The sequence below is a fragment of the Microcaecilia unicolor genome, chromosome 9 (genome assembly GCF_901765095.1).
Source record: "Microcaecilia unicolor chromosome 9, aMicUni1.1, whole genome shotgun sequence".
NCBI classification, from domain to species: domain Eukaryota; kingdom Metazoa; phylum Chordata; class Amphibia; order Gymnophiona; family Siphonopidae; genus Microcaecilia; species Microcaecilia unicolor.
This window is the reverse complement of record NC_044039.1, coordinates 117715229-117741637: the sequence shown is the minus strand read 5'-3', so window position 1 is coordinate 117741637 and position 26409 is coordinate 117715229. Positions and strand designations below refer to the sequence as shown.

The window sequence follows — 26409 nt, the reverse complement described above, 5'->3', positions numbered from 1 at the left end:
ACGGCAGCTTGCACACATGGACTGCAAAAGAGCATTGGCCTTCTATCTGGAGCGGACACAGCCCAACAGACAGTCAGCCCAAATGTTTGTTTCTTTTGATCCCAACAGGAGGGGAGTGGCTGTGGGGAAACGCACCATATCCAATTGGCTAGCAGATTGCATTTCCTTCACTTACGCCCAGGCTGGGCTGGCTCTTTGAGGGTCATGTCACGGCTCACAATGTTAGAGCCATGGCAGCGTCAGTGGCCCACTTGAAGTCAGCCACTATTGAAGAGATCTGCAAAGCTGCGACGTGGTCATCTGTCCACACATTCACATCTCATTACTGCCTGCAGTAGGATACCCGACGCGACAGTCGGTTCGGGCAGTCAGTTCTTAGAATCTGTTCGGGGTTTAGAATCCAACTCCACCCCCCTAGGCCCATGTTTTTTCTGTTCCAGGCTACACTCTCAGTTAGTTGGATAAATTGTTAGGTCAATCTCAGTTATGTCCTCGCCGTTGCGAGGCCCAATTGACCATGTTTGTTGTTTTGAGTGAGCCTGGGGGCTAGGGATACCTCATCAGTGAGAACAAGCAGCCTGCTTGTCCTCGGAGAAAGCGAATGCTACATACCTGTAGAAGGTATTCTCCGAGGACAGCAGGCCGATTGTTCTCACAAACCTGCCCGCCTCCCCTTTGGAGTTGTGTCTTCCCTTGTCTTTGTCTTGCTACATATGGGACTGACGAACACGAGCCGGTTCGGGCGGGAAGACGGCCGCGCATGCGCGGTGCGCATCGGCGCGCGAGGGCTAGCAAAGGCCTTTGCTAGTGAAGTTCCGATTGGAGGGGGCTGCCGTGGACGTCACCCATCAGTGAGAACAATCAGCCTGCTGTCCTCGGAGAATACCTTCTACAGGTATGTAGCATTCGCTTTAATGCATGCAATCAGCACCTAACTTTAGGTGACCTGTTATAGAATAAAGGAGTAAAGATATAACACAAGCCCCTGGATTCTATAAAGGTCACCCAAATTTGGATGTAGATCCCAGTTCTACGCACAAGTTAGTTATTGAGCTGTTAACATTCAATTATTGATGTTAATTGGATCTAATTAGGACTTGTGTTAAGATCTGCCTATGCACTGCTCTATAACAGTGCATGCCTAAATTGTCTCACGTGGAGTGCAAAAGGCATGGCAAGGGGAGGTGCATGGTGGGTCAGGGGCATTCCCAAAATTTAGGCACAGGGGCCCTTTTACAAAGCTGTGGGAGGGCTAATGCGCAGGTAGCAAGCACCAAATTGGCACTACTGCCAGGGTAGCAAGTGCACCCAGCTGTAATTCCGAGTTTGGCGCACACCGAATCCAGTGGTAGAAAATATTTTTTCTATTTTCTACCACAGGGGGGCGTTCCTGTCGGTAATCGGCAGTGCGGCCATGTTGGTGCAAGCTACATGGTTACCGTGCGGGTAGCACATGAGCCCTTACTGCTAAGTCAATGGCTAGCAGTAAGGCCTCAGGCCATAAATAAGTGTGCGCTAGTTTTAATTTTTGTGCGCACCTATTTCCCGGCCCATTAAAAAATGGCCTTTTTCACAGCCACGGTAAAAAGAGGCCCAGCATGTGCCCAAAAGATGCATCCACACTACCGCAGGCCACTTTTTACTGTAGCTTTTTAAAAGGACCCCACGGTGTTATAGAATAGGGCAATTTACACATCCACCTGCCATTAGTTGAATGCCAGTATTTAGACCAGGTTTCAGCAGGTGTCAGTCCTGGCACCCACAGCTGGGCACGTAAATCTACACTAAGCGCTATTATATAAAGGTTACTTACTGCTAAGTGACTTTTATAGAATTGGCGCTTAGCAAAGATATAAAGGGCGTCTGACTTTGAGCATCATTTACTGAATCTGACACAAGGTGTGTTAACACTTTTCCATGTTAATGCATGCATTCTAGCTCATTATTTTGCCTCAATGTTGAACCTGAGATTTGAGGGTATTAAAAGCTGTACTGACAGATAAATTCATGTTAATTGTCATAAAACCACTAACACACTAATGTGCCTAGTTGGTAGGTCTCAAAGTAGCCTGTTGATGGTTGCAGCAGACAAACTAAGACCCCTACATTTTCCTGATGCCTAGCGCTGTACTTTTTCTACCTGATTAGATCTTTAAAGCCTTCCTTAAGAAAACTTCTGAAAGTAAAGTTTAGCTGAATGTTTTCTGTACATTGGATTAGAAGTGGGCAGAAAAAAAAGTAAGAGAGTCAGAGAATGATAGAGGCTCAGAGGTAGAGATCATGTAATGACATTATCTGTCACCTTAACTCTGGTTTAATGTGTCCGTAGGGTGACCTGGTTTATGTTAATTATGGTACCGTGGAAGACTTCATGTATCTGACAAGGAATTTATCTATGAATCTGACTGGAACAGTAGCCATAGTGCGTTATGGAAAGATATTTAGAGGTGACAAGGTAAGTCTATTACTAAATCTTTTCCTGCACATGCTGAAATCTTTCATACTTATACTTGGTATTATCAAGAACTGTGCTTAGGACTGAAGAAAACAGTTTTTAAAACTGCATGTCTCGGAGTAAAGTTTGCAGGAACTTTGCACATGTGAACTTTGTACAAATTTTCATAGCATGCAGTTTTCTTTTGAAAATTATTCACAGTTTACAAGTAGCCCATGGACTTTGCATCTGCTTTGGTGTGAGCTCAGTTTAGCTGGGAAATGACATGTGTACATTTGAAAATGCAAAGTTATGTATCTTGTTTCTCAATCCCACCTATACTTTTCTCCTTAAACTGGCCAAACACTTGTTGAAACCTATGGGTATTTTTAGTTAGCGTAAAGATGGGCAATTTTTAGATAACACCATTATGCATGGAAACTGGAATTAACTTGGATAAATGGCTTTTGAAATCTGTCTTGATGCATAGATAGGGTAGCTTAAAAACTATGGGCAAGATGCACTAAAAAATCATTAAAGCCCTTAAGCGAATCGGTAAGGAACGGGCATGCATGAAGGAATAGGAATGCAAATGAGCTGCTCATTGTAGCTCACTTGCATTCTCTATTCCATCGTTAAACAGTCGGCCGGTCGAGCATGTGCAGAGTAGCCAAGCGTTAACACTTAACACTTCCGTTCGGACTTCCCTCCTTTCCTCCCTGGCCCGCCCTCCTCTGACGTAAGTTACTTACGTAAGTTACTTACGTCAGACAAGGGCGGGCCAGGGAGGAAAGGAGGGAAGTCCGAAGGGAGGCGATCAGCTGTTGCCTGCTGCAGTGCCTTCACACGGAGGTGAGAGGCGTTGTGAGGGCCCGGCCCGGTGGCAGACAGAGGGGGGCAGGTGGAAGGGAGGAGTGACGATGACCTCAAGGGGGGTGGCGGGGGTGGGCACCGTGGGGGTGCGGAGGATGGAGGGGGGGGCCGGGGCTGCGGGAAGCTGTCATTTCAATGCAGGGAGAGGGGGGAGCGGCGGCGACGTCGGAAGGGAAGAAAGAAAGCTAAGTGCTCGTTAGGGACGTCCCTGAAGGACATCCATGTTAGGCAAGGATGTCCCTGATGAGCACTTGGGACACGCAGCTTGTTCTTTTTTTTATTTTTTTTTTTTACATGGGTGTTAGGCGCTTTTCCCACTGGTTTCCATGGGTCCATTCACAGCAGCCCCAGCCTAACGAGAGGTGCAGACCTCACGTTAGGTTTTCCATGGTAAATCGGTAAGTGTTAGTGCATCTCATTATAATAGCCTTGCAATAGCAGTGCAGCTCATTATAATCATCTGCATTCCATTTTCGTTAGCTGCTACCGTGATAGAAAAATGGCCTTTAGTGCATGCCAGGGTTTACTACTTGCTCGTTAATTGCTCGTTAAGTTTAGTGCATCTGGCCCTATGTCTGCAGGCAGTACAATTCTTTACCACAGAAAATCCATGGAAAATCACCCACTCTATTTGTAGGTAAAAGTATAAGGGACCCTCTTACTAAAGTGTATTAGGCTCTTAGGACTAGATTCAGTAAATGGTAGCCAAATTTGAGTCACAAAAAGAGCATGAAACATGCAGTTTGCTAACAGGATAGCTAACATAGACTGTGAGGAGATGTGAAAAATCTCACAACCAGGCCTCAAAACTCAAAGAGCAATGGTCTGATCAAACTTGTCAGTCTATCCCTAAAGGGGTTCGCAGATACTATCACTGGCCTCACTAAGGGCTTCTTTTACAAAACCGCGCTACCAATTCCCGATGCGCCAAATGAGAGGAAGCCCATTCAATTCCTATGGGCTTCCTCTTATTTGTCGCGTGGGAATTGCTAGCATGGCTTTGTAAAAGAAGCCCTAAATTATCTATCTCCAGAAAAAGAGAGCAACAAAAAAACTCCAGAAATGGAGAAAAAAGTTGCTAACTAAAAAAACTGAGAAAAATAGCCAACACCCACACTGTATGTTTTAGTCATAAAAAAAACAAAAATATTCACATCAATTCCCCAAAGTTCCAACACACGCCACTGGTAGTTCATGATTTATATCAAAATAAAGTCCCACAAGTATTTAGCTTGACTAAAGAAGTATTTTTTCCCAATATCAGCTCCACAAATTGCTACTATTCCAGTGCAAAAAGGAACTTTCTTCGAGCATTGCAGAACATGAACAAATTCCAGCTGTCCAAAACCCAATTTGGGTGCCAAGAAAAATTGGTGCACAGCACTATCCTATGAAGGGCGCTCTGGGATGAGCAACCTTTATTGAACAGTGACTAAACTATTATTATTATTATTATTATTAACATTTGTATAGCGCTACCAGACGCATGCACCAGGATTTACGCCTGCTGAAGCTAGGTGTAAATCCTGGCACGCAAGTTGGGCGCACATATCCCCAATTCTGTAACACTGCATGTAACTTTTGGGAATGCCCATGACTTGCCCATGGCCCTCCCATTTGGGGTTGAACGCGAGAGAAGGTAGGCACGGTTCTTTATAGAATCGTGCATAGGCAGTTGTGCGTGCAATTCTAAATTAGTGCCAATTAAAGCCAATAATTGATTGTTAATGGCTCGTTGACCAATTTAGTTGCATATCAAAATTTGGGTGACTTTTATAGAACCCAGAAGTTAATGCATGGTTGATGAGCAAAAACAGGCTCATGCACACCATGTTTATTTATTTATCAAATTTATTTCCCGCTTATTCCATACATCTAGGCAGGTTACAACTTACACTCATAAAAAGTAAAACGCAACTCAAAAATAGCAAACACATAACAAAAAATACATATAACATGCAACAATTCCTCTAAATAACTAACTGCAATCATTCAATGAAATGCCTCGCAGAACAGATAGGTCTTTAACTGTTTTGTAAACATCAACAATGAAGTGATTTGGCGCGTTTCTACAGGAAGAGTGTTCCACATAGTTGGTTCAACTACAAGAAAATACGGGATCGATCTTCCTCCAGATGGACCTGTTAAAATGTGTTGTGGTACTTTTCCTGCTATTTTGCAGCAAACAACGCATTCATGAATTTTCCACAATTTCTCTCTTGGGGGTGTGGCATGGGTGGGGAATGGGCATGGAAATATTATCCATGTAGCGTGTTATACTTACCACATGTTAACTGGCTAGGGAGCACTTAGCACCTCCTAAATAGGAGGCGGAAAGTGCTTCCTTATGTGGCAGGCACCGTGCACTAATGAGAACTTTAACACAGAGCCCGAATAAAAAAAATAAAAACACCTTTATTAATAAAGCTCCACTGGCATCCATGTCTAGCATGTATAGGAATAGATTTAGTAAATGGTGCCAAAAAAATCTGCACACAGCACTATTCTTTAAACAGCACTCTGAGTTGTGGGCCATTTATAGAGTAGAGCTTAGAGCTGATTTCCAGACAAAACTTTGGTGTGAGGATTTACACCAGCTGAAACCTGGTGTAAATCCTACTGTGTAAGTTAGATGCAGATCCCCGCTATTTAGTAATACTGCATGCCTATGCCCCACCCACGCCCCACCCATGGCCACACCTCCTTTTCGGTTGTGCTCTATAAGATCTGTACGCAGATCTTTATAGAATAGTGCTTAGCAAGATGCATGTGCAAATCCAAATGGTTGCCAATTAATGCTAATAGTGCCCAATTATTGGTGCTAATTGGCTGGGTAGCCAATTTAGTTGTGCGTGCATCTCAGGATAGCATATAATTTTGTGCATAGAAATTTGCGTGCCATTTATAGAATCCAGGGGATATTGTTTAAAATGACCTGTTTAATATTCCATGTATTCTCAGTCAAGCGTCTGTACATCTAATTGATTTAATCAGAATTTCTCAATCTAGTAGACCAACTCAATTATTTGATTTCCATATTTAAAGGGCTTAGTTTTAAAAGAATACTGGATGGTTATTTTTCCTTTCAAGTGACTTCTATTTAGAACACTTTACTCTTGCATATTAAATTATTATCTTCCTACGTGTTATTTTGAAAATATCTAAAAATCTATCTTTTCCAAAAAAATTTGAAAAAAATGAAGATTATTGAATGCTTCTACAATGTTACCTTTCAAATTGTAATTCCCAATGAATGTATTGCCTTTTTATTGTAAACTGCTCAGAAACACTTTTGGATTAAGTGATCTGTAAGAGCCCTATATTAGATTAGGTTAAAAATGCCTCTACTAATTGCCATGTTAGATTTGCAGCTAATGCATGGTAAAAACTGACATTAAGCAGCGTTAACTGAAATCTAGTGTAGATCCAGTACATACACACTTTAAGCCACAGTAGGGGAAGGCATTCCAGGGAGTGGGATTGGAGTAGGATCTGGAAATACATACATACGTTTGAATTTTCTTGGATAAATTACCTGTCTCATTTAGCAGGTTTTATTATATACAGGTTCTTTTCTTTTAGCTAGGTTCAAAATGAAAGTTAACGTGTACTTTCATTGTGAAAAAGTCCTTGGTGAAAAATGCCTGCACCTTTTGGAAGCAATTCTGTAACAGGGTTCTTCCAGTTAGGTCCCCTGATAACACACGATGGGAGCATATTCTTTAATGATACTTGGGTGGTTAGGTATCATCAGTGGCATACTTATTTTGCTTGCCACTCAGGGAGGGTCTCCACTGCACCCTCCCCCCGAGGTGCATCACACCCCCACCCCTCCACCCCCAAGGTGCATCACCCACCCCCCACTTCCCCGAGGAACATCACCCCCACCACCCTTCCTCCTAGCAAGAGGGGTGTACAGAGCAGTCGTGCGGCTGTCGTCTCTGCCAGTCCCCTGCACCGGAACAGGAAGTAACATCAAAGGGGGCAGGGGACCGGCGGAGCCAACAGCCTGCGACTGCTCCATGCACCCCCTTGCTGCCTGAACCCAGGGCAGACCGCCCCCCACTGCCCCATCCTTGGCATGCTACTGGTATCATTATAGAATACTAGCATAACTGGTGTCTGCAGTTACACCGTCCATAGACCTGGTTTAACTGTGGTGCTCCCAAATGCAGCAAAGGCGCATGTAACTTATAGTATTCTGCAAGTTGTGCATATACAGGTAAGTGGGAGACAAACTCATGTCCCACCCATGCTCTGCCCATGTGCACGCCCCCTTGAAGTTATGCACTGTGGGCTAGATTCTATATAAGGCGCCTAAAAAATCTGCACGGTAAACATTTCTGTGTAAGCATATGGCACAGTACATAGAATATGCTTATGTAAAGGGTGGTCCTGGTGGTCTTTTGGCCATGTTGGGGGCGGCTCTGGGGTCCGTTGCCAGTTTGGGGGCTGATCTGTGGCTCTGGAGTCCGTCTCCCTCTTTTTGGGGCTTTTTCTGCTGTGTCCCATTTTTTGGGGGGGACCCTTTTTTGGGTCCGCACAGTTTTTGGGCCATTTTTAGCCCATTTGGCTGGCTCTTTCATTGGTGGCCAGCGTTTTCCGGCTGGCCCGGGCTTGCTTTGTCATTTTTGGGTCCCGTTTCAGGACCGGAGCAAGCCCTGGGGCTGAAGAAAGCTGCAAAAACTGAAAAAATGGCAGACGCGAGTGGCGCACCACTGCAAAGCTGGAGAAGCAGGGCAGTGAGGAAAGCAGCTGGCTCTGGGTCTGGTCCGCACATGCACGCTGGATCCAGCGCATGCGCGGATTAGGCACAGGAGCTCCGGTAGGCTGCAAAGTGAAGCCGGGGCCCCGATTTTTGAGGTTCCCCGGTAGGCTTCCATGGCCTACCATGATGAAAAGGTCGGTGGTGCTGGGGGTCTACCGGGACCCTGAAGATGCAAATGGACCCCAGGGTGGATGTCCAGGGGATAAGGAAGGAGGCCCTAGGGCCTTATATTAATTTACTTTAGCTTTATTTTTGAGCTTTTTGTAACGTTATTTTTCGGGCCTTCCCTGAATAAAAATTATATTTTTATGGTCGGGGGTCCAGAGGGTCCCTTAAGGTGGGCTAGACCCTTAAAAAATTAATATGTATTATTAGTAGCTTTTATGGGAATTTTGGGTGCAGAGCACCTTGTGCTGCTCCGGTTGCATATTTTTGAATTCCATCGATGGTGTATGTGAGTGCATGTTTTATTTAACAGGTGTGGAAATTTTGGTTAAGTTTCGTTGAATTGTAGTGGTGTTTTTGAGTCAAAATAGTGCCACATTGAGCCTGCAAAGAGGTGGGAAAATGTGGGATACAAATGCAATAAATAAATAAAATGGTGTCTTTAAGGAGTTTTAAAAATTTAAAACATGGAATGGAATCTGTAAAATGTGATCTGGACAATACTATATTTTTTATTTTAATGTTCTGTAATTTACACTGTGTTTTGCATTGAAATCCATTTTCCCCCATTAATTTCAATGGGAAAAGTGGGTTTCAAAACGGAGCCTGTCACCATATTCTTAACTGTAAAAGTTTAGCAACATTCCCAGGGAAGCTGCCTGATTGGTGGTTACAGGGCAGGTGACCAAGCCAAGACTTTGTTGCCCTGGGTCTGCCTGGGTAAGGAGCTTCACAATCAGTGTTGCCAGGTGGGCGGTTTTCCTGCCCAATTGGGCGGTTTTCCGCGACCCGCCGCGGGAAATTTTTGCCCTGTGGCGGGTCGCGGTTTTTTGGGCTTCTTTTTCTTCTTTTCCGCGGTTTTTCGGGCGGTTTTTTTCGGCCGCGGGGGGCGGGGTTAGTGACGTTTTGGGCGGGGTTAGTGACGTTCTGGGCGGGGGCCGATGACGGGGGAGGCGGGGCCGATGACGGGGAGGCGGGGCCGATGACAGCGGGGGCGGGGTTGATTACGGCGGGGGCGGGGTGATGACGCGGGGGTGGGGGTGTCAGGGGCGGGGTTTGAGTTTGGGCTGGCTTTGGGCTGGATTGGGTGGGAAAAAATTTTTCCACCTGGCAACCCTGTTCACAGTTCTCTCTACAGAGGAGCCCAGGACTGTGATGTGGCAGATTGTGTACTGTGGCAGCTGTGATGCTTGAGAGAGTGGCCAAATTATTCTGAAATTTGGATGAATAAGGACCAGTACTGAGTTGATAGTAAAAAGTAGATACCTGTGAAAGCATCTGTTTTAATTTAATTTGGAATAAATTTGCTTTAATTGTCATGAAAGGATACTGAGTGGATTGTGAGAGGGTCAAGACTGATGTGGGATTGTAAATGAAATAAATTTAGTTCACTCACAGCAGAGAGCCTTTACTGGAATGCTGTGAAAGTTCAGCTTGTGAGCAAGAGCTGAGTCAGGGTGTGTGTATGTGTGTGTGTGTGTGTGTGTGTGTGTATGTGTGTATGTGTGTGTGTGTGTGTGTCTGTGTAATGACTGAGGCCTGGTTCCTTTAGAACAGGGAATGGGATACAGTTAAAGAATAGGGGACTGCGTGCCAGGGAATAATTATTTTTTATTTATCTATAGTTAATTGGCCACAGTGAAATCCCTGACCCAGAGTAAGGTATATTTGGTAAAATCGTCAAGGGAGATAGGGTATTTTTCCTATTCAGTTTTATTAAAGGCAGGAAACCAGCCATATAGACATGCTCTGAACTGAGTCCAGAAGATTAACTTTGGGCCCCCATGCAAGCAAGCTTTGAAGAAATGGACGCAGATAAGTGACTATAATATCATCTGCACACCTAAAAAAAACTATACATATGATCAGATCTCTGATAGTATTGAAAGAATAAGTATGTACTTACCTGAATTGGTTAAAGATCCTGGAAATTAATTACCTGAAAGATATAAAAGTACAAAGGATCAGTTCTTTTGAAAAAGGAGAAAAGAATAATTCAAGTTTGTCAACTTGAAAAGGTTAAATGTTTAGAAAATAGTAGGGCTTTTTTTGAGGGGGTACTTGGGGGTACTGAGTACCGACATCTTTTCCATTGTCTGCTAAAATTGACCCATGGACCCCAAGTTTTAATGAAAGAGCTCAGGCTCTACACACCAATTCTGCCTTGTCTTACATTCTGTGACCGGTTGCAGGGGGCTTGGCTATTGTGGGATGGGTCCCTCAGTGATTACCCCACCCCTGAAGAGTGGCCTAGCATTTGAGTACTGGCACCTTTTTTACTAGGAAATATGCACTGGAAAATAAACACTTATCTGATTAACACCCATGTTTCTGAGTAAGTGGTATTGAAGAGTCAGATTGTCTTGAAGAGAGAATTGTTTGGTTCTGTTAGTTTAAAAAAAGAAAACTTGAGTTGTTATTAGAAAGCATTCTATTTCTAGTTCATTGCACTTCAACTATAGCACTTTTCACTGGATTTTATATCTTTATTCAATTGATTGGTGCAATAAAGTTATTTACTGAAACTTTGTGCTTTGCTTATTAATTGAAGCTGTAAAGGGTCCAGGAAAATTGTTCACCACATTGAACAACATTTTATTTTCTGCCTCACCTCTCAGTGGTTGGATAAACAGGGAACCAACCTTGACTTGAAAAATCATTTTCATAGTAATTACATCTTTCCGCCACTGGGGGGCGCTACACTTAATTGATATCCCAGCGTCTAAAACTACATGCCTCCATTTATACCAGTGAAAATGTGGCCTAAATCCCTGTCCGTATATTTACGCACACTGGGCCATATTCTAAAAATATGCGTGTAGATTTTGGAATGCCCACGAAACACGCATTTCTCCATCCATAGCCATGTCCCTTTTGAACTGCATACATTAGAATTTAGGCACAGTTCATTACAGAATATGCTTAGCTCTGCATGTAAATTCTAATTATTACCAATTAGTGCTTATTATTGCTTGTTAAATGCTGTTATCAATGCTAATTAGCTCATTAAGCCAATTAAGTTACACATGTTGTTACAGAATATGCCTGGATTGTGGTGCGGATATCTAGGCATGCCATATAGATTTTGTGCCAGTTCTCACAGTGAAAAAATACACGTCTTTCCCTTTTAGAACAACCCAATGAAAAACTACATGCAGAGATTTGCACCTGCATTTTCTGTGGGCACTTACCTCCCCCGCCCCAGAACAATGTGCTTAGGGGCCTGTGTTAGGTATTTAATACATGAATTAATGCACAATAATAGTGTTGCGCTAGTTGTCACATTCAGCAGCTAATGCAGAAGGGGGCATGGAATGGGGAACTGGCGAGGACAGCACATTCCAGTTGATTAGTGATTCTTGTGGTAAATGAATAGCACATCTTGTAATCCACTCAGCAAGCTGTGCTATTCAGCTTCCCGGGAGCATGCATTCCATCTCATCAGGTAGCCCATGGTACTTTAAACGAACATACTAACATGCCTTTTAGTAATATAAAGCACGATGCTGCTGTTTAACACATTAAGGAGCAAATATAGAGTCCAATATTCAGACCATTGCAGTTAGCTCGGCTAACTCCTGCAGTCGACGCTGAGCCCAGATATTCAATGCCAGGCCATTTCCAGTGACCAACATGGAATATCCGGTTTATTTTTGGACAGTTCAAACTTAACCAACCAAGCCGATATTCAGCACAGGCTGGTTGAGTTTGAACAAGCCAAACATAGGCCTGGTATTCATTTGACCAAGTCAGCACGGCTTTTGTTTGGGGAAATCTTGCCTGACCAATTTACTTCAATTCTTTGAAGGAGTAAACAAACATGTGGACAAAGGGAAGCCAGTTGATATTGTGTATCTGGATTTTCAAAAGGCGTTTGACAAGGTACCTCATGAAAGGCTACAGAGGAAATTGGAGGGTCATGGGATAGGAGGAAATGTCCTATTGTGGATTAAAAACTGGCTGAAGGATAGGAAACCAGAGAGTGGGGTTAAATGGGCAGTATTCACAATGGAGAAGGGTAGCTAGTGGGGTTCCTCAGGGGTCTGTGCTAGGACTGCTGCTTTTTAATATATTTATAAATGATTTAGAGATGGGAGTAACTAGCGAGGTAATTAAATTTGCTGATAACACAAAGTTATTCAAAGTCGTTAACTTGCGACAAGATTGTGAAAAATTGCAGAAGGACCTTACGAGACTGGGAGACTGGGCGGCTAAATGGCAGATGACGTTTAATGTGAGCAAGTGCAAGGTGATGCATGTGGGAAAAAAGAACCCGAATTATAGCTACGTCATGCAAGGTTCCGCGTTAGGAGTTACGGACCAAGAAAGGGATCTGGGTGTCGTCGTCGATAATACACTGAATCCTTCTGCTCAGTGTGCTGCTGTGGCTAGGAAAGCAAATTGAATTATTATTATTATTCGGAAAGGTATGGAAAACAGGTGTGAGGATGTTATAATGCCATTGTATCGCTCCATGGTGCGACCGCACCTTGAGAATTGTGTTCAATTTTGGTCGCCGCATCTCAAAAAAGATATAGTAGAATTGGAAAAGGTGCAGCGAAGGGCGACTAAAATGATAGCGGGGACGGGACGACTTCCCTATGAAGAAAGACTAAGGAGGCTAGGGCTTTTCAGTTTGGAGAAGAGATGGCTGAGGGGAGACATGATAGAGGTATATAAAATAATGAGTGGAGTGGAACAGGTGGATGTGAAGTGTCTGTTCACGCTTTCCAAAAATACTAGGACTAGGGGGCATACGATGAAACTACAGTGTAGTAAATTTAAAGCAAATCGGAGAAAAAGTTTCTTCACCCAACGCGTAATTAAACAATGGAATTCGTTGCCGGAGAACGTGGTGAAGGCGGTTAGCTTGGCAGAGTTTAAAAAGGGGTTAGATGGTTTCCTAAAGGACAAGTCCATAAACCGCTACTAAATGGACTTGGGAAAAATCCACAATTCCAGGAATAAGATGTATAGAATGTTTGTACGTTTGGGAAGCTTGCCAAATGCTCTTGGCCTGGATTGGCCGCTGTCGTGGACAGGATGCTGGGCTCGATGGACCTTTGGTCTTTTCCCAGTGTGGCATTACTTATGTACTTATGGCCACCAAAGTTAGCTGATGATGCACTGAAAATGAGCAGATAACCAGTTATATCACGCGATATAACTGGCTATCTGCTAGGAGCTAACCATCGATACTCAGTAGGAGAGAGCCAGCTATCTCCCTCAGAATATTGCCGGATAGCTAGCAAAGTATAATTTAACTGGCTAGGTGCATCACTCCCAATGCATAATAGCAACTAATCCCTCAGGGGTCCTTTTGCTAAGGTGTGCTGAAAAATGGCATGCGCTGGTATAGACACGTGTATTGGATGTGCGCTGGTCCATTTTTCAGCGCACCTGCAAAAAAGGCCTTTTTTAAACCAAAAATAGACATGAGGCAAAATGAAAACTGGCGTACATCCATTTTGGGCCTGAGACCTTACCGCCACTCATTGACTTACGGTAAGGTCTCACACATTAACAGGGCGGTAATCGTCAGGACACGTGCAATGCTGATTACCGCCCGGTTAGCACCGTGTGCCAGAAAATAAAAAATATTTTCAAGCACATGTAGCGGACACGCATCAAAAATGAAATTACCGCCCAGGCCACACTGTAGCTGGGCAGTAGTTCAACACTGACACACGTAGGACACGCCTAGACGCCTATGCAGTTTAGTAAAAGGGCCCCTAAGTATCACTGAGTACCTCCCCTTTTCCTGGCACCAATATAAATTCAATGCTGTTATCAGTATCTTTATTAAAAAGAATAAATTGAATTTTGGATGGGAACAGTTTCATAGCTGTTCTCCTTTTCATTCTTGGTTTCCCAGGAGAGATCAGCTTCAATATTTCTTTTTTCATTTTTCTTTGACCTATCTTTAAGTAAGCAATGCTCCTGTAATGATTTAATGCCTACAAAAATTAATTTAACTATGTGCCGAAAGGCATGATTTCCAGCTTCTCTCTCTCTTTCTCTCTCCCTCTCTCTAGTGCATGGCAATTTGTTCTGGAGCTAATTTCAAGGCTCGTCAACCATGAAAGAGCTCCATGAATAAGTGTGTGTAGTTTTACTGTTCTTCTAGTGAATGAGTGCAGTTTACTTGTAGTCCATAATTTGGGATATATGATTATTGCACTGTTCAGGTATACCAGTATACCCAATGTCAATACAAAACGGGAGGTATAAAATATATAGATTACAAAATAACCTGCCCTGTGAATATATAAAGAGGAGTTCCGTAAGGACTTACCCAGTCCGAGAGCCATTGAGCATCAATGTTGTCAAAACATATGGCTTCTTATAATGCTGTCCTTAAATCATAATTCTCCTCCAAAATTGTGCATAATAATACAAAAATCTTAGGGCCCTGTTTACTAAGGCGCATTCATGTTTTTTAACAAGCATTAGCCATGTACGTGCGTTCACTGTGTATGTGCCTACAATATCCCTATAGGTGCCTACACGGTTAGCACACACACTAATTGTAGGCGCGTTAAAAATGTTAATGCGCCTTAGTAAACAGGGCCCTAAAATACAAAGTGTTCAAACTGTCCATCAACATCATACTTAAGCAAAGCTGTCCTGGGATACCACAAATGTCCAATATTCAAAAACCCAAAAAAGAAAAATAAATAATAAAGCTGGCACTTACATTAAATTATATTACATCAAGGTCTTATAACCCGCTATAACCAACAAGTTCTAAGCAGATAACATAAACAAAAAGAGCATACGCCCAACAATTACACAAAATAATCCCAGTCTAAGTTAAAATAAACATTTATAAAATGAAAAAACATTTTCTAAACAAAAAAGTTTTCAATAATTTCTTAAACGCAGAATAATGTTCTATGTACCTTAAAAAAGGAGGGAGAGAGTTCCAACTAAGAGGCAGCATGATATGATATCGAAGATTGATGAGGATGCACAGCCTTTAATTTGTGAACAGAAGGAAAATCTAAAAGAAATAAATTTCTAGTAGCTCTGCCATGATTCTTATTAAAAAATACAAAATGATGACTCAAGTAACTTGGAGAGTCCCCATGAAAATCCTTGAAAGTCAACACCAAGATCTTAAATTGTAATCTGGCCTCCACAGGGAGCCAGTGCAGCTGTAACATAGAAGGAGAAATAGCATCATATTTGTTTGCTGAAAAAATGACCCTGACTGCAGCAGTCTGTACTCTTTGCAATTTCATAATTAATGATTTTGAACAGCTGATTTAAACAGAATTGCAATAATCCAATAGGGATAGAATTAATGACTGAACCAATAAATGAAAAACCAATAACTAAACATATTTATGAATGATTCAAAGCTTTTTGAGTAGATAGAAAGATTTACTAACCACCTTATTTACCTGAGTAGTTAGAGAAAGCTGACTATCCAGTTCTAGATGCACTAAACGTTTTTCATCGTTAAATGAGCCCTCAAGGAAGGATTTCCTATCCTTTCCATGCACTAAAGCCTATTTTCCGACGACAGTAGCAGCTAACGAAAACTGAATGCAGATGAGCAATTCTTCTACAAATCCCATTGAAATGACATGCACTAACCTTTTCCGATTCGTTTAATGCAGGAGAACACCGTGAAATCTAACGAGAGTCTGTGCCACTCGTTAGGGCTGTCTGTCTGCTAGAAGTTAACAAAATCCAAAAAATAAATAACTGGGGGGGGGGGGGGGGCGAAAATGCGTCAGGGGCGTCCTTTATTGATGCCCCAGGTCGCCGCTGCTCCCCTCTCCCTCAGCACCAAAACAGAAAAAAAAAAAAAAAGGATCGGGAGGGGGCAAAGGCACTCATCATGAGCGTCCCGTATGGACGCCTTGCCCCCCCCGACCCCGCTGCTCCCCGCTTCCCTCCCCCCCGCACGAAAAATCTCCAATTTTAGCAGCCCTGGGCCGGCCCTCCTCCCTTCCTGTATTCTCCCACACTAGCTCCGCCTCCTGCCATGCTCCGGTCCCGTGCCCCGTCCCCGCCGCCCCCCTTTGGTCGTTGCTGCCGCTCCCCCTGACCAATGACCTCCCCCTTTGCCTTACCGGCCCGTGCAGCGCCTCTCACCTCTGCTGCACGGGCAAGAACAGCTGATCGGCAAGTCAGAAGGCCTCCTCAGACATCCCTTCTTTCTTCCTGGGCCCGCCCTCCTGTGACGTAGGTAAACTACATAGTTTACCTTATTCAGAGGAGGGCGGGCCTAGGAAGAAAGAAGGGACATCTGAGGAGGCCTTCTGACTCGCCGATCAGCTGTTCTTGCCCGTGCAGCAGAGGTGAGAGGCGCTGCACGGGCCGGTAAGGCAAAGGGGGGGGGTCGTTGGATGGGGGGAGCGGCAGCCACGGCCAAAGGGGGGCGGCGGGGGCGGGGCACGGGACCGGAGCATGGCAGGAGGCGGAGCTAGTGTGGGAGAATACAGGAAGGGAGGAGGGCCGGCCCGGGGCTGCTAAAATTGGAAACTTTTCGTGCGGGGGGGGGGGGGGGCAAGGCGTCCATACAGGACGCTCATGACAAGTGCCTTTGCCCCCTCCCGAAACACATGTGTTTGTGGGTTTTTTTTTTTGTTTTGACAGCTGGGCCTTTGTGGCATGCGCAGAGCAGCCAGCATAATGCTTGGGCTGCTCTGCGCATGCTTTAGGCGCTGATTAACGACGGGTTTAACGATTCTGTGATACATCCTACTTTGCAATACCGATCCGAACATTTCTGGAGTGTTTTTGTAGTGCATGCCTCGTTTTTTAAAAATGGTTAAGCACTTTACGATTCTTATTTTTTAACGTTTGGTTGATGCATCTGGGCCCTAGTCCTAGAATTCTTGAAACTGTATCAAGCATTATATCTGGGTTGCTTATTTTTAAAATGGGATTATCTTTCAAGAAAGTTAAGGGACCTATTCAGATAAACTTAATCTTATCTTTATTCAGTTTTAACCTAAATGTCAACTGCCTGCAAACAACTCAATACATTAGCCTCATGAGATGAATTTCCTGAAGTGAGAGGGATTAACACTTAATATTAAACAGGGTAGTTGCTCAACAGAATTTCTGTTTCGAGTAGTATCTTTTTCAAGAGCAGTCTTCCAACAAGGAAATTCCAGCTGCTATTTTGAAAATTAACTTGCTTTGAATCGGTGGAAACCGGAACTATGGCAGCTGGACTTTTATGCCTCTTCCTTCTCGTTCATCAGCCCGCGAACCTGGAATGCTTTGCCGAGACCCCTGAGTCATCGGATCATCAGACTTTAAAAAAACTGCTAAAAACTTATTTGTTTAACAGAGCCTACCCCGAAGTCAACAATGCTGTTTAACCCCCTTATACTTTTCCCGTTTTGTTAGTTTATCCGCTCTTTCCCCACTGTCAGCTTCTCTTATCTTTGCTACTCTGTACTTAATTTGCAAGCTCTTTTACTGGATCAATTTTTTTTTGCTGTTGTATTATAAGCTGTGGAAATGTGGGATACAAGTGGACCAATAAATAAAATATATAAATCCCTGGACAGCGTTGCTAAATTATGATGTTAATGGACAGTTTGAACATTTTGTACACTTTATGATTTTTATATTATGGTTTATTATGCACAATTTTAGAGGAGAATTATGATGTACGGAGAGCATTATATGAAGCTGTATGTAGTATTGACAGAATTGATGCTTAATGGCTCTTGGACGGGTAAGTCCTTACTGATCTCCTCTTTACATTCCAAATTTTTTTTAGATATGTGTTTATTCTGTGATTCACAGGGCAGGTTGTTTTGTAATCTGATTATTACACTGTGATATGCCCTGAATTTCCATCTATGGAGAAGATGTGTGCATCAAGCTTTGATAGTCTGAAGCAGTTGATGTCTCTCAAGGGTCTGCAAGGAATATCAGAAACAAGAGGTGCGATGTTAGTCTTGAATGAGGTCTCAGAATTTCTGCTACTGATGGCATGAGACTGGAACCCTTGAGAAGTTGCTTCTATTTAGATAATTGCCTGATTTCTGCTGAGAGAAGTTCCAGGCTCTTTATTTAGTAGTCATGAAAAATAGTTTATAATTTTGTCTTTAAGGTAAAGAACGGGGAAAAATATGGCTGTGCCGGGATGATAATTTACTCTGACCCAGCGGACTACGTGGTTGGCAGTACTGACAGGGTGTTTCCAGATGACTGGTGGTTGCCTGGCACAGGTGCTCAAAGAGGAACTGTGCTTTCTACCAATGGAGATCCACTGACACCATTTTACCCATCAATTGGTAAGTGACACCAACATTTTCTGGCATTTTTTTGCAACAGAGAACAGTTCTTATTACCGCCCAGCAATCTAGTTCAGCATGGTTTACAATAAAATAAACTAGTACATCACTAGGAAAATCCTCAAAATATAATAACCTATCAATAAAATAAAATTAGGAAAATAAAAGTTTTCACTTTATTCCTAAATGTCAGATAATTATATTCTACTCTGAGGTCGACAGGCAAAGAGTTCCAAATTAACACCAATTGATATGATAAAGTTTGAGAATGTGGCCTTTTCAATTTTACTCACTATAAACTTGGAAATTGAAGGGTTAATGCGAGCACATGACACACACCTGTGTCCCTCTAAGGCAGGCCTTCTCAACTCAGTCCTTTAGGCAGATCAAGTCCCATTGGGTTTTCTGGATATCCACTGGATTATGCGTGAGATAGATTTGCATACTAGGAGGAAGTACATACCAATCTATCTGTTGCATATTCATTATGGATATCCTGAAAACCCGATGGGACCTGGTGTGCCCCAGGACTGGGCAATCCCATTAACTGGCAGTAGCAGATAGGGTCTACCAGGGGAGGAGGGGCGAATTTGGGAACAGCAGAGTAGTTTGTTTAAAAAAGGGGCGGGGAAAACAGAACTTCACTTGCTTTGTAATTGTGCTGGGGATCTTCAGGGCTGGTTTGTTTGGTGGCTAAGGCTGCCTGTGTTTTAAAATGTTTCTTCCTCAGCAATCATCCAGACCATTCAAGACGCTTGGGTTATGCACTCCTACCAGCAGAGGGAGACTGAGAACACTAAAACTTCTTATACAAGTAGCCTGTGCAGACCTTCTACTAACCAGTATTTTCTCAGTGTCAGCAGAGGGTAATGTGTGCAGCCTGTGCAGTGTACTCAGTCTGGTAGGCCCGTTTGGTATTTCTAGGTTGGGTTGTAAATGTTAGAGAACCCACACTTGGATCTCTATTACAGGGTGCAAGTCCTAAGGGGCTTCTTATTCCCTGTGGGGTGTCACACCCGGGTGGCCTGGTCCCTCCCCCTGTGCTCTTCCTCTGGAGGACTGCTTGACCTCGGCTACAGACCTCGTTCTGTATCCTTGAGGCGTTTAGGCATCAGCAACGAGGTTTAAAAAAAAATAAATGTTTTTAAAAGGTGGCTATTTTGGCCGTTCTTGTGGCAGTCCAGAGATAAAACGTCTTCAAGGGCGTTCTTGCCTTAGGCGGTTTTGCCTATTAGTCTGTCAGAGCACAAAGCAACTGTTTGTTTTTAATGTGTTCGTGGCCATTATGTCTAAGCCGGCGAGGTGTCGGTTTTGCGCGAAGCGCGGCGTTGAAGTGAAAGGTGGCCAATGTAAATTTTGTGGGGAGCCTACATTGTCAGCACTCTTGCCCCCTGTGCTTTCCCCTGAGTCGGCAGAGGTGTTGGGTGGCATTTGACCGCACATTCCGGGCCGGCAATGGCAGGGCCGGTTTTGGCAGGAAACGCAGCCATTTTGGCTGTGCGTCCCGGGTCGGCCTCGACGGAGCTGTTTTTGGTGGGAAGCGCGACCCTTTTGGCCGTGCATTCCATACTGGCACCGGGGGACTCGTGTGTGGTGGGAAGTGCACCTAGTTTAGCCGCGGATCACGCAGTGGACCTACCGCCTCGGGAGCGACGGGGGTCCGTCGCGGAGACTGCGGGAAGTGTTGTTGGGGCTTCAGCAGTGTTTGGGGGGGGGGGGTTGGTTTCCCCCCTGAGTTTGTTTGATCTCTGTATAATGCCTGGAGAACTGGCCCTCTCAGGCTGTTTGTTCCCTGGAGGCTGCTAGCTCAGTGGGAGAAGTGCCTGCGGGTGGATATTTCAGAGCCTATGGAGATACTTTCTCTGCCTGGGTTGGAGGTTTGGAGTGACCCAGGAGAGGAGGATCTCTTAGATGAGTCTGAGGATCAGGATGGGCTAAGGCCTGGGGAAGATTCTTCAGTGGTTCGCATTTTTCATAAGGAGGAGTTGTTAGAGCTCATTGATCAGGTAATCTCTACTTTGAAGTTTGCTCCGGCGGCCACTCCCTCTTGGTTAAGGGAATTCGGAGAGCCTCCCGTTCCTTTCCCATTAATTCAGACATTAGAGACATGGTTTTTCAGGAATGGTCTGTGCCGGAGGCTGCTTGTAAGGTGTCTAGGGCTATGACGTGGCTGTATCCCTTGCCTCCGGAAGATTTGGCCCTGCTGAAACCACCTACTGTGGATGTGGTGGTTACGGCAGTTACTAAGGCTACGGCCATTCCGGTGGATGGCGATACAGCCTTACGGGATCCTCAGGATAGGAAGCTAGAGTCCTTTCTGAAACGCAGCTTTGATTTGTCGGCTTTGGCCTTGCAAGCCTCTGTGTGTGGGGGTTTGGTAGCCAGAGCTTGTTTCCGTTGGGTGGAGAAGCTCTTGGATGAGCCTGTGTTAGATAGGACTGGTTTGGTTCAGGACCTGGCCAAATTGGAGATGGGGTCTTCGTTTTTGGCGGACACCCTTTATGATTTGCTACGGGCTTCGGCTAAGAATATGGCTCTGACCGTGACGGCTCGCAGGGCTCTTTGGCTTAGGGGCTGGGTTGCAGATGCGGCCTCTAAAGCAAAGTTGTGTTCTCTACCTTTCAAAGATTCTATGTTGTTTGGAGAGGACTTGGATAAACTGATGAGTGGTCTTGGGGATACCAAGGTCTCACGGTTGCCGGAGTTACGAACTAAGGCGGCTAGTCAAGGTGGTTCGGCTAGAGGTCGGTTTAAGGACGCGAGGCGGTACAGGCTGGGCAGATTTGTATCTCCTTCTAAAAGCCGTTTTTTCCAGCAGACGCAGTCCTTTTGAGGGGGTCATCGAGGAGGTCGGGACTCCTCCGGAGGTGCTGGAAATGGTAATAAGTCCTCCTTATGAAGGTGTGCGGGTCCAGCCTCTGGTGAAGGTCGGGACGCGACTTCATCTGTTTTATCAGGGGTGGACCCAAATTACTTCAGATCAGTGGGTGCTGGAGGTCGTTCGCGACGGTTATGCGCTCGAGTTCGAGCACCCGCTGCCGGATCTGTTTCTTCCCTCTCCTTGTCACTCTCGAGTCAAGTTAAAGGCTATTCAAGAGACTCTGGGTCGCTTAATCCAGTTGGGAGCTGTGGTACCCGTTCCTCGGCATGAGCAGGGAATGGGTTGTTATTCCATTTACTTTGTGGTGCCGAAGAAGGAGGACCAATTTCAACCCATTTTAGATCTCAAGAGGGTCAATGGGGCACTCAAGGTGCTATCCTTCTGCATGGAGACTCTGTGCTTGGTCATAGTGGCTGTTCATCAGGGAGAATTTCTTACGTCACTGGATCTCATGGAAGCGTATCTGCACGTGCCGATTCGAGAGGCCCATCAGCGTTACCTTCGTTTTGCTGTTTTAGGGAGGCACTTTCAGTTCTGAGCTCTGCCTTTTGGTCTGGCAACGGCTCCATGCACCTTCTCCAAGATAATGGTGGTGGTAGCAGCGGCTTTGCGGAGGCAGGGAATTCTGGTGCATCCGTATCTGGACGACTGGTTGATCCGGACGAAGTCTCGTGCTTACAGTGTTGCGGCGACGGCTCAGGTGGTCACGTTTCTGGAATCGCTTGGATGGGTAGTGAATGAAGTAAAAAATCAGTTGATCCCATCGCAGAGTCTGGAGTACTTGGGAGTGCGGTTCGACATGGCAGTGGGTCGCGTTTTTCTGCCGGATTCTCGGATCGCCTCTCTTCAGCAGCAGATCCGGCTGTTAATGTCCGTTCAGAGTCCAACGGTTCGAATGTACCTTCGGGTTCTGGGCCTCATGGCAGCGACAATAGAGGTAGTACCATGGGCCAGGGCGAATATGCGTCAGCTTCAGGCGGCTCTGTTGTCCCGGTGGTCTCCCCAGGTACACAGTTTGGAGTTGTGGTTGCCATTGAGGGGGGCTCCTCGGCGCAGTCTCCAGTGGTGGCTGTGCTCGGCCCATCTGAAAAAGAGCATGCCGTTGGAATCTCCTCAGTGGGTGATTCTGGTAACGGCTGCCAGTCTGCTGGGCTGGGGAGCTCAGTGTCTCGGTCGATCCGCGCAGGGGCGGTGGTCGACGGAGGAAGCTCAGTGGTCTATCAACTGGTTGGAGACGAGGGCGATTCGGCTAGCTCTGTTGGCGTTTTGCTCAAGTGTGGTCGGAAAGGCAGTAAGAGTCATGTCCGACAACGCGACTGCGGTAGTGTATGTCAACCGGCAGGGCGGTACAAAGAGTCCAAGGTTGGCAATCGAGACGGCTCTGCTCATGAGTTTGGCGGAAAGGCATCTAGTGCAGATTTCGGCGGTGCACGTGGCCGGGGTGGACAACATGAACGCGGATTTTCTAAGCAGTCACATGTTGGACCCCGGAGAATGGTCTCTGCACCGGTCGGTGTTCGACCAGATAGTTCTAAAGTGGGGAATGCCAGTAGTGGATCTCATGTCGTCGGCACAGAATGCTCAGGTTCCTCGGTATTTCAGTCGGCGTCGGGATCCGCGAGCGGAAGGGATCAATGCGTTGGTCCTTCCGTGGCCTCAGCGGGTGTTTCTGTACGTGTTTCCCCCGTGGCCCTTGATAGGCCGAGTCCTACAGAGGGTAGAATGTCATTTGGGTCCGGTGTTGTTGGTGGCTCCGAATTGGCCGCATCGGCCGTGGTTCGAGGATCTGATGCGCTTGTTAGAAGGCGAGCCTCTGCGGCTGGGGTGCTCGGTGCTGTTGTGTCAGGGTCCAATTGTCATGCCGGATCCGGCTCGGTTCTCTCTTACGGTGTGGCCCTTGAGAGGGAACGGTTGAGAAGGAAAGGGTTTTCCCCTCAGGTGATTCAGACGATGCTGCAGTCTCGCAAATGTTCGATGTCTTTGGCCTATGTGCGTGTGTGGCGCATATTTGAAGATTGGTGTGGGGACCGGGCGTGTGTCCCTTCGACAGCTTCCATGTCGTGCATTTTAGATTTCTTGCAGGATGGTTTTGAGAAGGGCCTTTCATTGTCATCTTTGAAGGTGCAGCTGGCTGCTTTGGCGTGTTTTCGGGGTAAGGTGCAGGGCAGGTCGGTTGAGTCTTCCCTGGATGTGATCCGTTTTTTGAGGGGGGTGAAGTTGCTTTGTCCTCCTTAGCGGTCGGTAGTTCCTCAGTGGGATCTTAATATCGTTCTTGACTCTTTGGCGGGTTCTCCTTTTGAGCCCTTGGAGTCTTGTTCGATAAAAGACCTTACTATGAAGGTGGTCTTTTTGGTAGCTATATCATCGGCTCACCAGATTTCGGAACTTCAGGCTCTTTCATGTAGGCCTCCGCTTCTGTGGTTTTCTAAGGAAAAGGTTTTGCTGCGTCCAGTCCCTTCGTTTTTGCCTAAGGTGGATTACTTTCATGTCAATCAGGTGATTTCATTGCCGGTCTTGGGGGACCGGACGGGGGATGTTTCTCAGCGTCGTTTGGTGAAATTGGATATGCACAGAGTGTTGAAGGTTTACTTGCACAGGTCGGAGGAATTCAGGTCTTCGGACAGGTTATTTGTCCTTCATGGGGGGCCCAAGAAGGGAGCAGCTGCTTCTAAGGCATCTATAGTTCGGTGGTTGAAGGATGCCATCTCTTCGGCTTACATATTGCATGGCCGTACGGTGCCGGTGGGGCTCAAGGCACATTCCACTAGGGGGATGGCGGCTTCTTGGGCAGAGAGTAGTTTTGTTCCACCGGTGGATATTTGTAGAGCGGCGGTGTGGTCCTCCCTGCATTCTTTTGTCAAACATTACTGAGTGGATGTACAGGCAAGGGAGGATGCCAGTTTTGGAGCTGCAGTCCTGTCCTCTGAGCTTTGCAGGTCCCACCCTTAGATATGTTTACTGCTTTGGTACGTCCCAAGCGTCTTGAACGGTCTGGAGGATTGCTGAGGAAGGTGAAATTAGGCCTTACCTGCTAATTTTCTTTCCTCTAGATCCTCCAGACCGTTCAAGAGCCCACCCAGTGTATCGGACAGTTCAGTATGATATTTTCTTTAGACTTCAGTTGCTGATATTTCTAGTAGCTCCTGTGATTTGGGTCCTGGAGTTTTACTAAGGGCAGTTTGTGGTACCATTTGTGCCCATCTGCAGTTGAATTCCCCCGTCTTAAGGGAAGGAGATCTGAGTGTGGATTCAGTGGTTTTGTTTAGGTGGAGGTGTTTTGTTCCTCTGCTTTGTTACTGTTTTACTGGTTAGTAGAAGGTCTGCACAGGCTACTTGTATAAGAAGTTTTAGTGTTCTCAGTCTCCCTCTGCTGGTAGGAGTGCATAACCCAAGCGTCTTGAACGGTCTGGAGGATCTAGAGGAAAGAAAATGAGCAGGTAAGGCCTAATTTCACGTTTCTCTTTATAGCTTTTTCTTAAAACTGTCTGCCTCTATATCTCAACTAAATCAAACATAAAAAACAAACAAAGAAAAAAAAACCAACAACGCTATTCTTTCACTGCTGAGGGTATTTCCTCTCTAAGTCCTCTCGTTTATCTACTCTATACTTGCTAGTTTTAATTTGGGGGCTGGTAGTTTCTTTTAAAACTGTGTTCAATTCTGTGTTGGTAAATTGTTTTTCTTTGTGCTGGAGTTGTTTTGAAGGAGCTGTGTTTTCTACCAAGTGAAGTAATCCCATTAACTGGCAGTAACAGTTAGGGTCTGATAGGCAGTGTAGGATATAATTTAGTCTTCCCACGCACCTTCCCCAACACCTGCCCACCTCTAGGACAACATTACATTTATAACACGTAGTGTAATTAGGGTAATAAGCTAGGTGTGCTCTTATAGAACTATATACATTCATTACCATTTAAGTAGTAATCACTACAACGATCATACAATGTATAAACTAAAATCACTTTATATCAGACTGAAATTCTTAATTACTGTAGCAACTCTTACAAAATTGAGAAACTTGAAAACACTAAGATGGAATCAGCAGTCTAGTAGTGAGAGGAGTGCTACCCAGTCTTTTGCGTTGAGTGCCATATGTATATGCTATTTTTGTAGAAAAAAAGGTGCCGGTACTCATTGTGGGTGGGGTCACCATATATGGCTCCACCCCTATGATAGCCACACCCACATTGGCCACACCCCTTATACCAGCTATGGCGCAAATAAACAGACATCATTGAAAATATTATATTAGTATAGGAGAAAAAAATAACGTGATTTCTTTCATTGGAAATAATTTCTGTAAGCTGTTACAGCTCCAGTATACCCAGTGCAAAATAAGACAGCAGATGTAAATTCTCAAATTGGACATATTTCAAACACTAAAATGAAAATAAAATGATTTTTTCTACCTTTGTTGTCTGGTTGCTTTGTTTTTCTATACATATTGGTCCCAGTATCTGACTCTGCTGCTCTCTATCTGTTCCCTTAACTCCGTTTCCAGAGCTTCCTTTCCATTTATTTCTTTACTTTCCTCCTTTCTTCTTCATTTCTTGCCATACATCCATAAGTAAAAGCTGGGTCCTCCTCCATGGAATTGACTGGAGGAGGTATAACATGGATCCAGCTTTTGCCTATTTTCTCCATCCATATGCAGTTTTTCTCCTCTCTTCCCTTTCCCTCCTCTCCATCCATGTGCATATTCTTTTTTCTTTCCACCACTCCATCCATGTCCAGCACTTCTCCTCTGTCCCCTGCCCTCCCCTCCCATCCATGTCCAGTGATTCTCCTCTGTCCCCTGCCCTCCCCTCCCATCCATGTCCAGCGATTGTCCTCTGTCCTTTGCCCTCCCCTCCCATCCATGTCCAGTGATTCTCCTCTCTCCCCTACCCTCCCCTCCCAGTCCAGCGATTCTCCTCTCACCCCTGCCCTCCCCTCCCATCAATGTCCAGCGATTCTGCTGTCTCCCCTGCCTTCCCCTCCCATTCATGTCCAGCAATTCTGCTCTCTCTCCTGCCTT

At 45.1% G+C, this 26409-nt stretch overlaps 1 protein-coding gene across 5 annotated transcripts in view; it reads left to right on the top strand.

Moving 5' to 3' along the window:
• Positions 1–26409, top strand: part of LOC115477350 (glutamate carboxypeptidase 2-like) — a 378970-nt gene that overhangs the window by 86323 nt on the left and 266238 nt on the right. For all 5 annotated transcript variants that reach the window (XM_030214175.1, XM_030214174.1, XM_030214177.1 and 2 more), the window contains 2 exons: positions 2330–2455; positions 18328–18511. In XM_030214175.1, coding sequence (XP_030070035.1) covers positions 2330–2455; positions 18328–18511 — 310 coding nt within the window. The remainder of the gene's footprint in view (positions 1–2329; positions 2456–18327; positions 18512–26409) is intronic.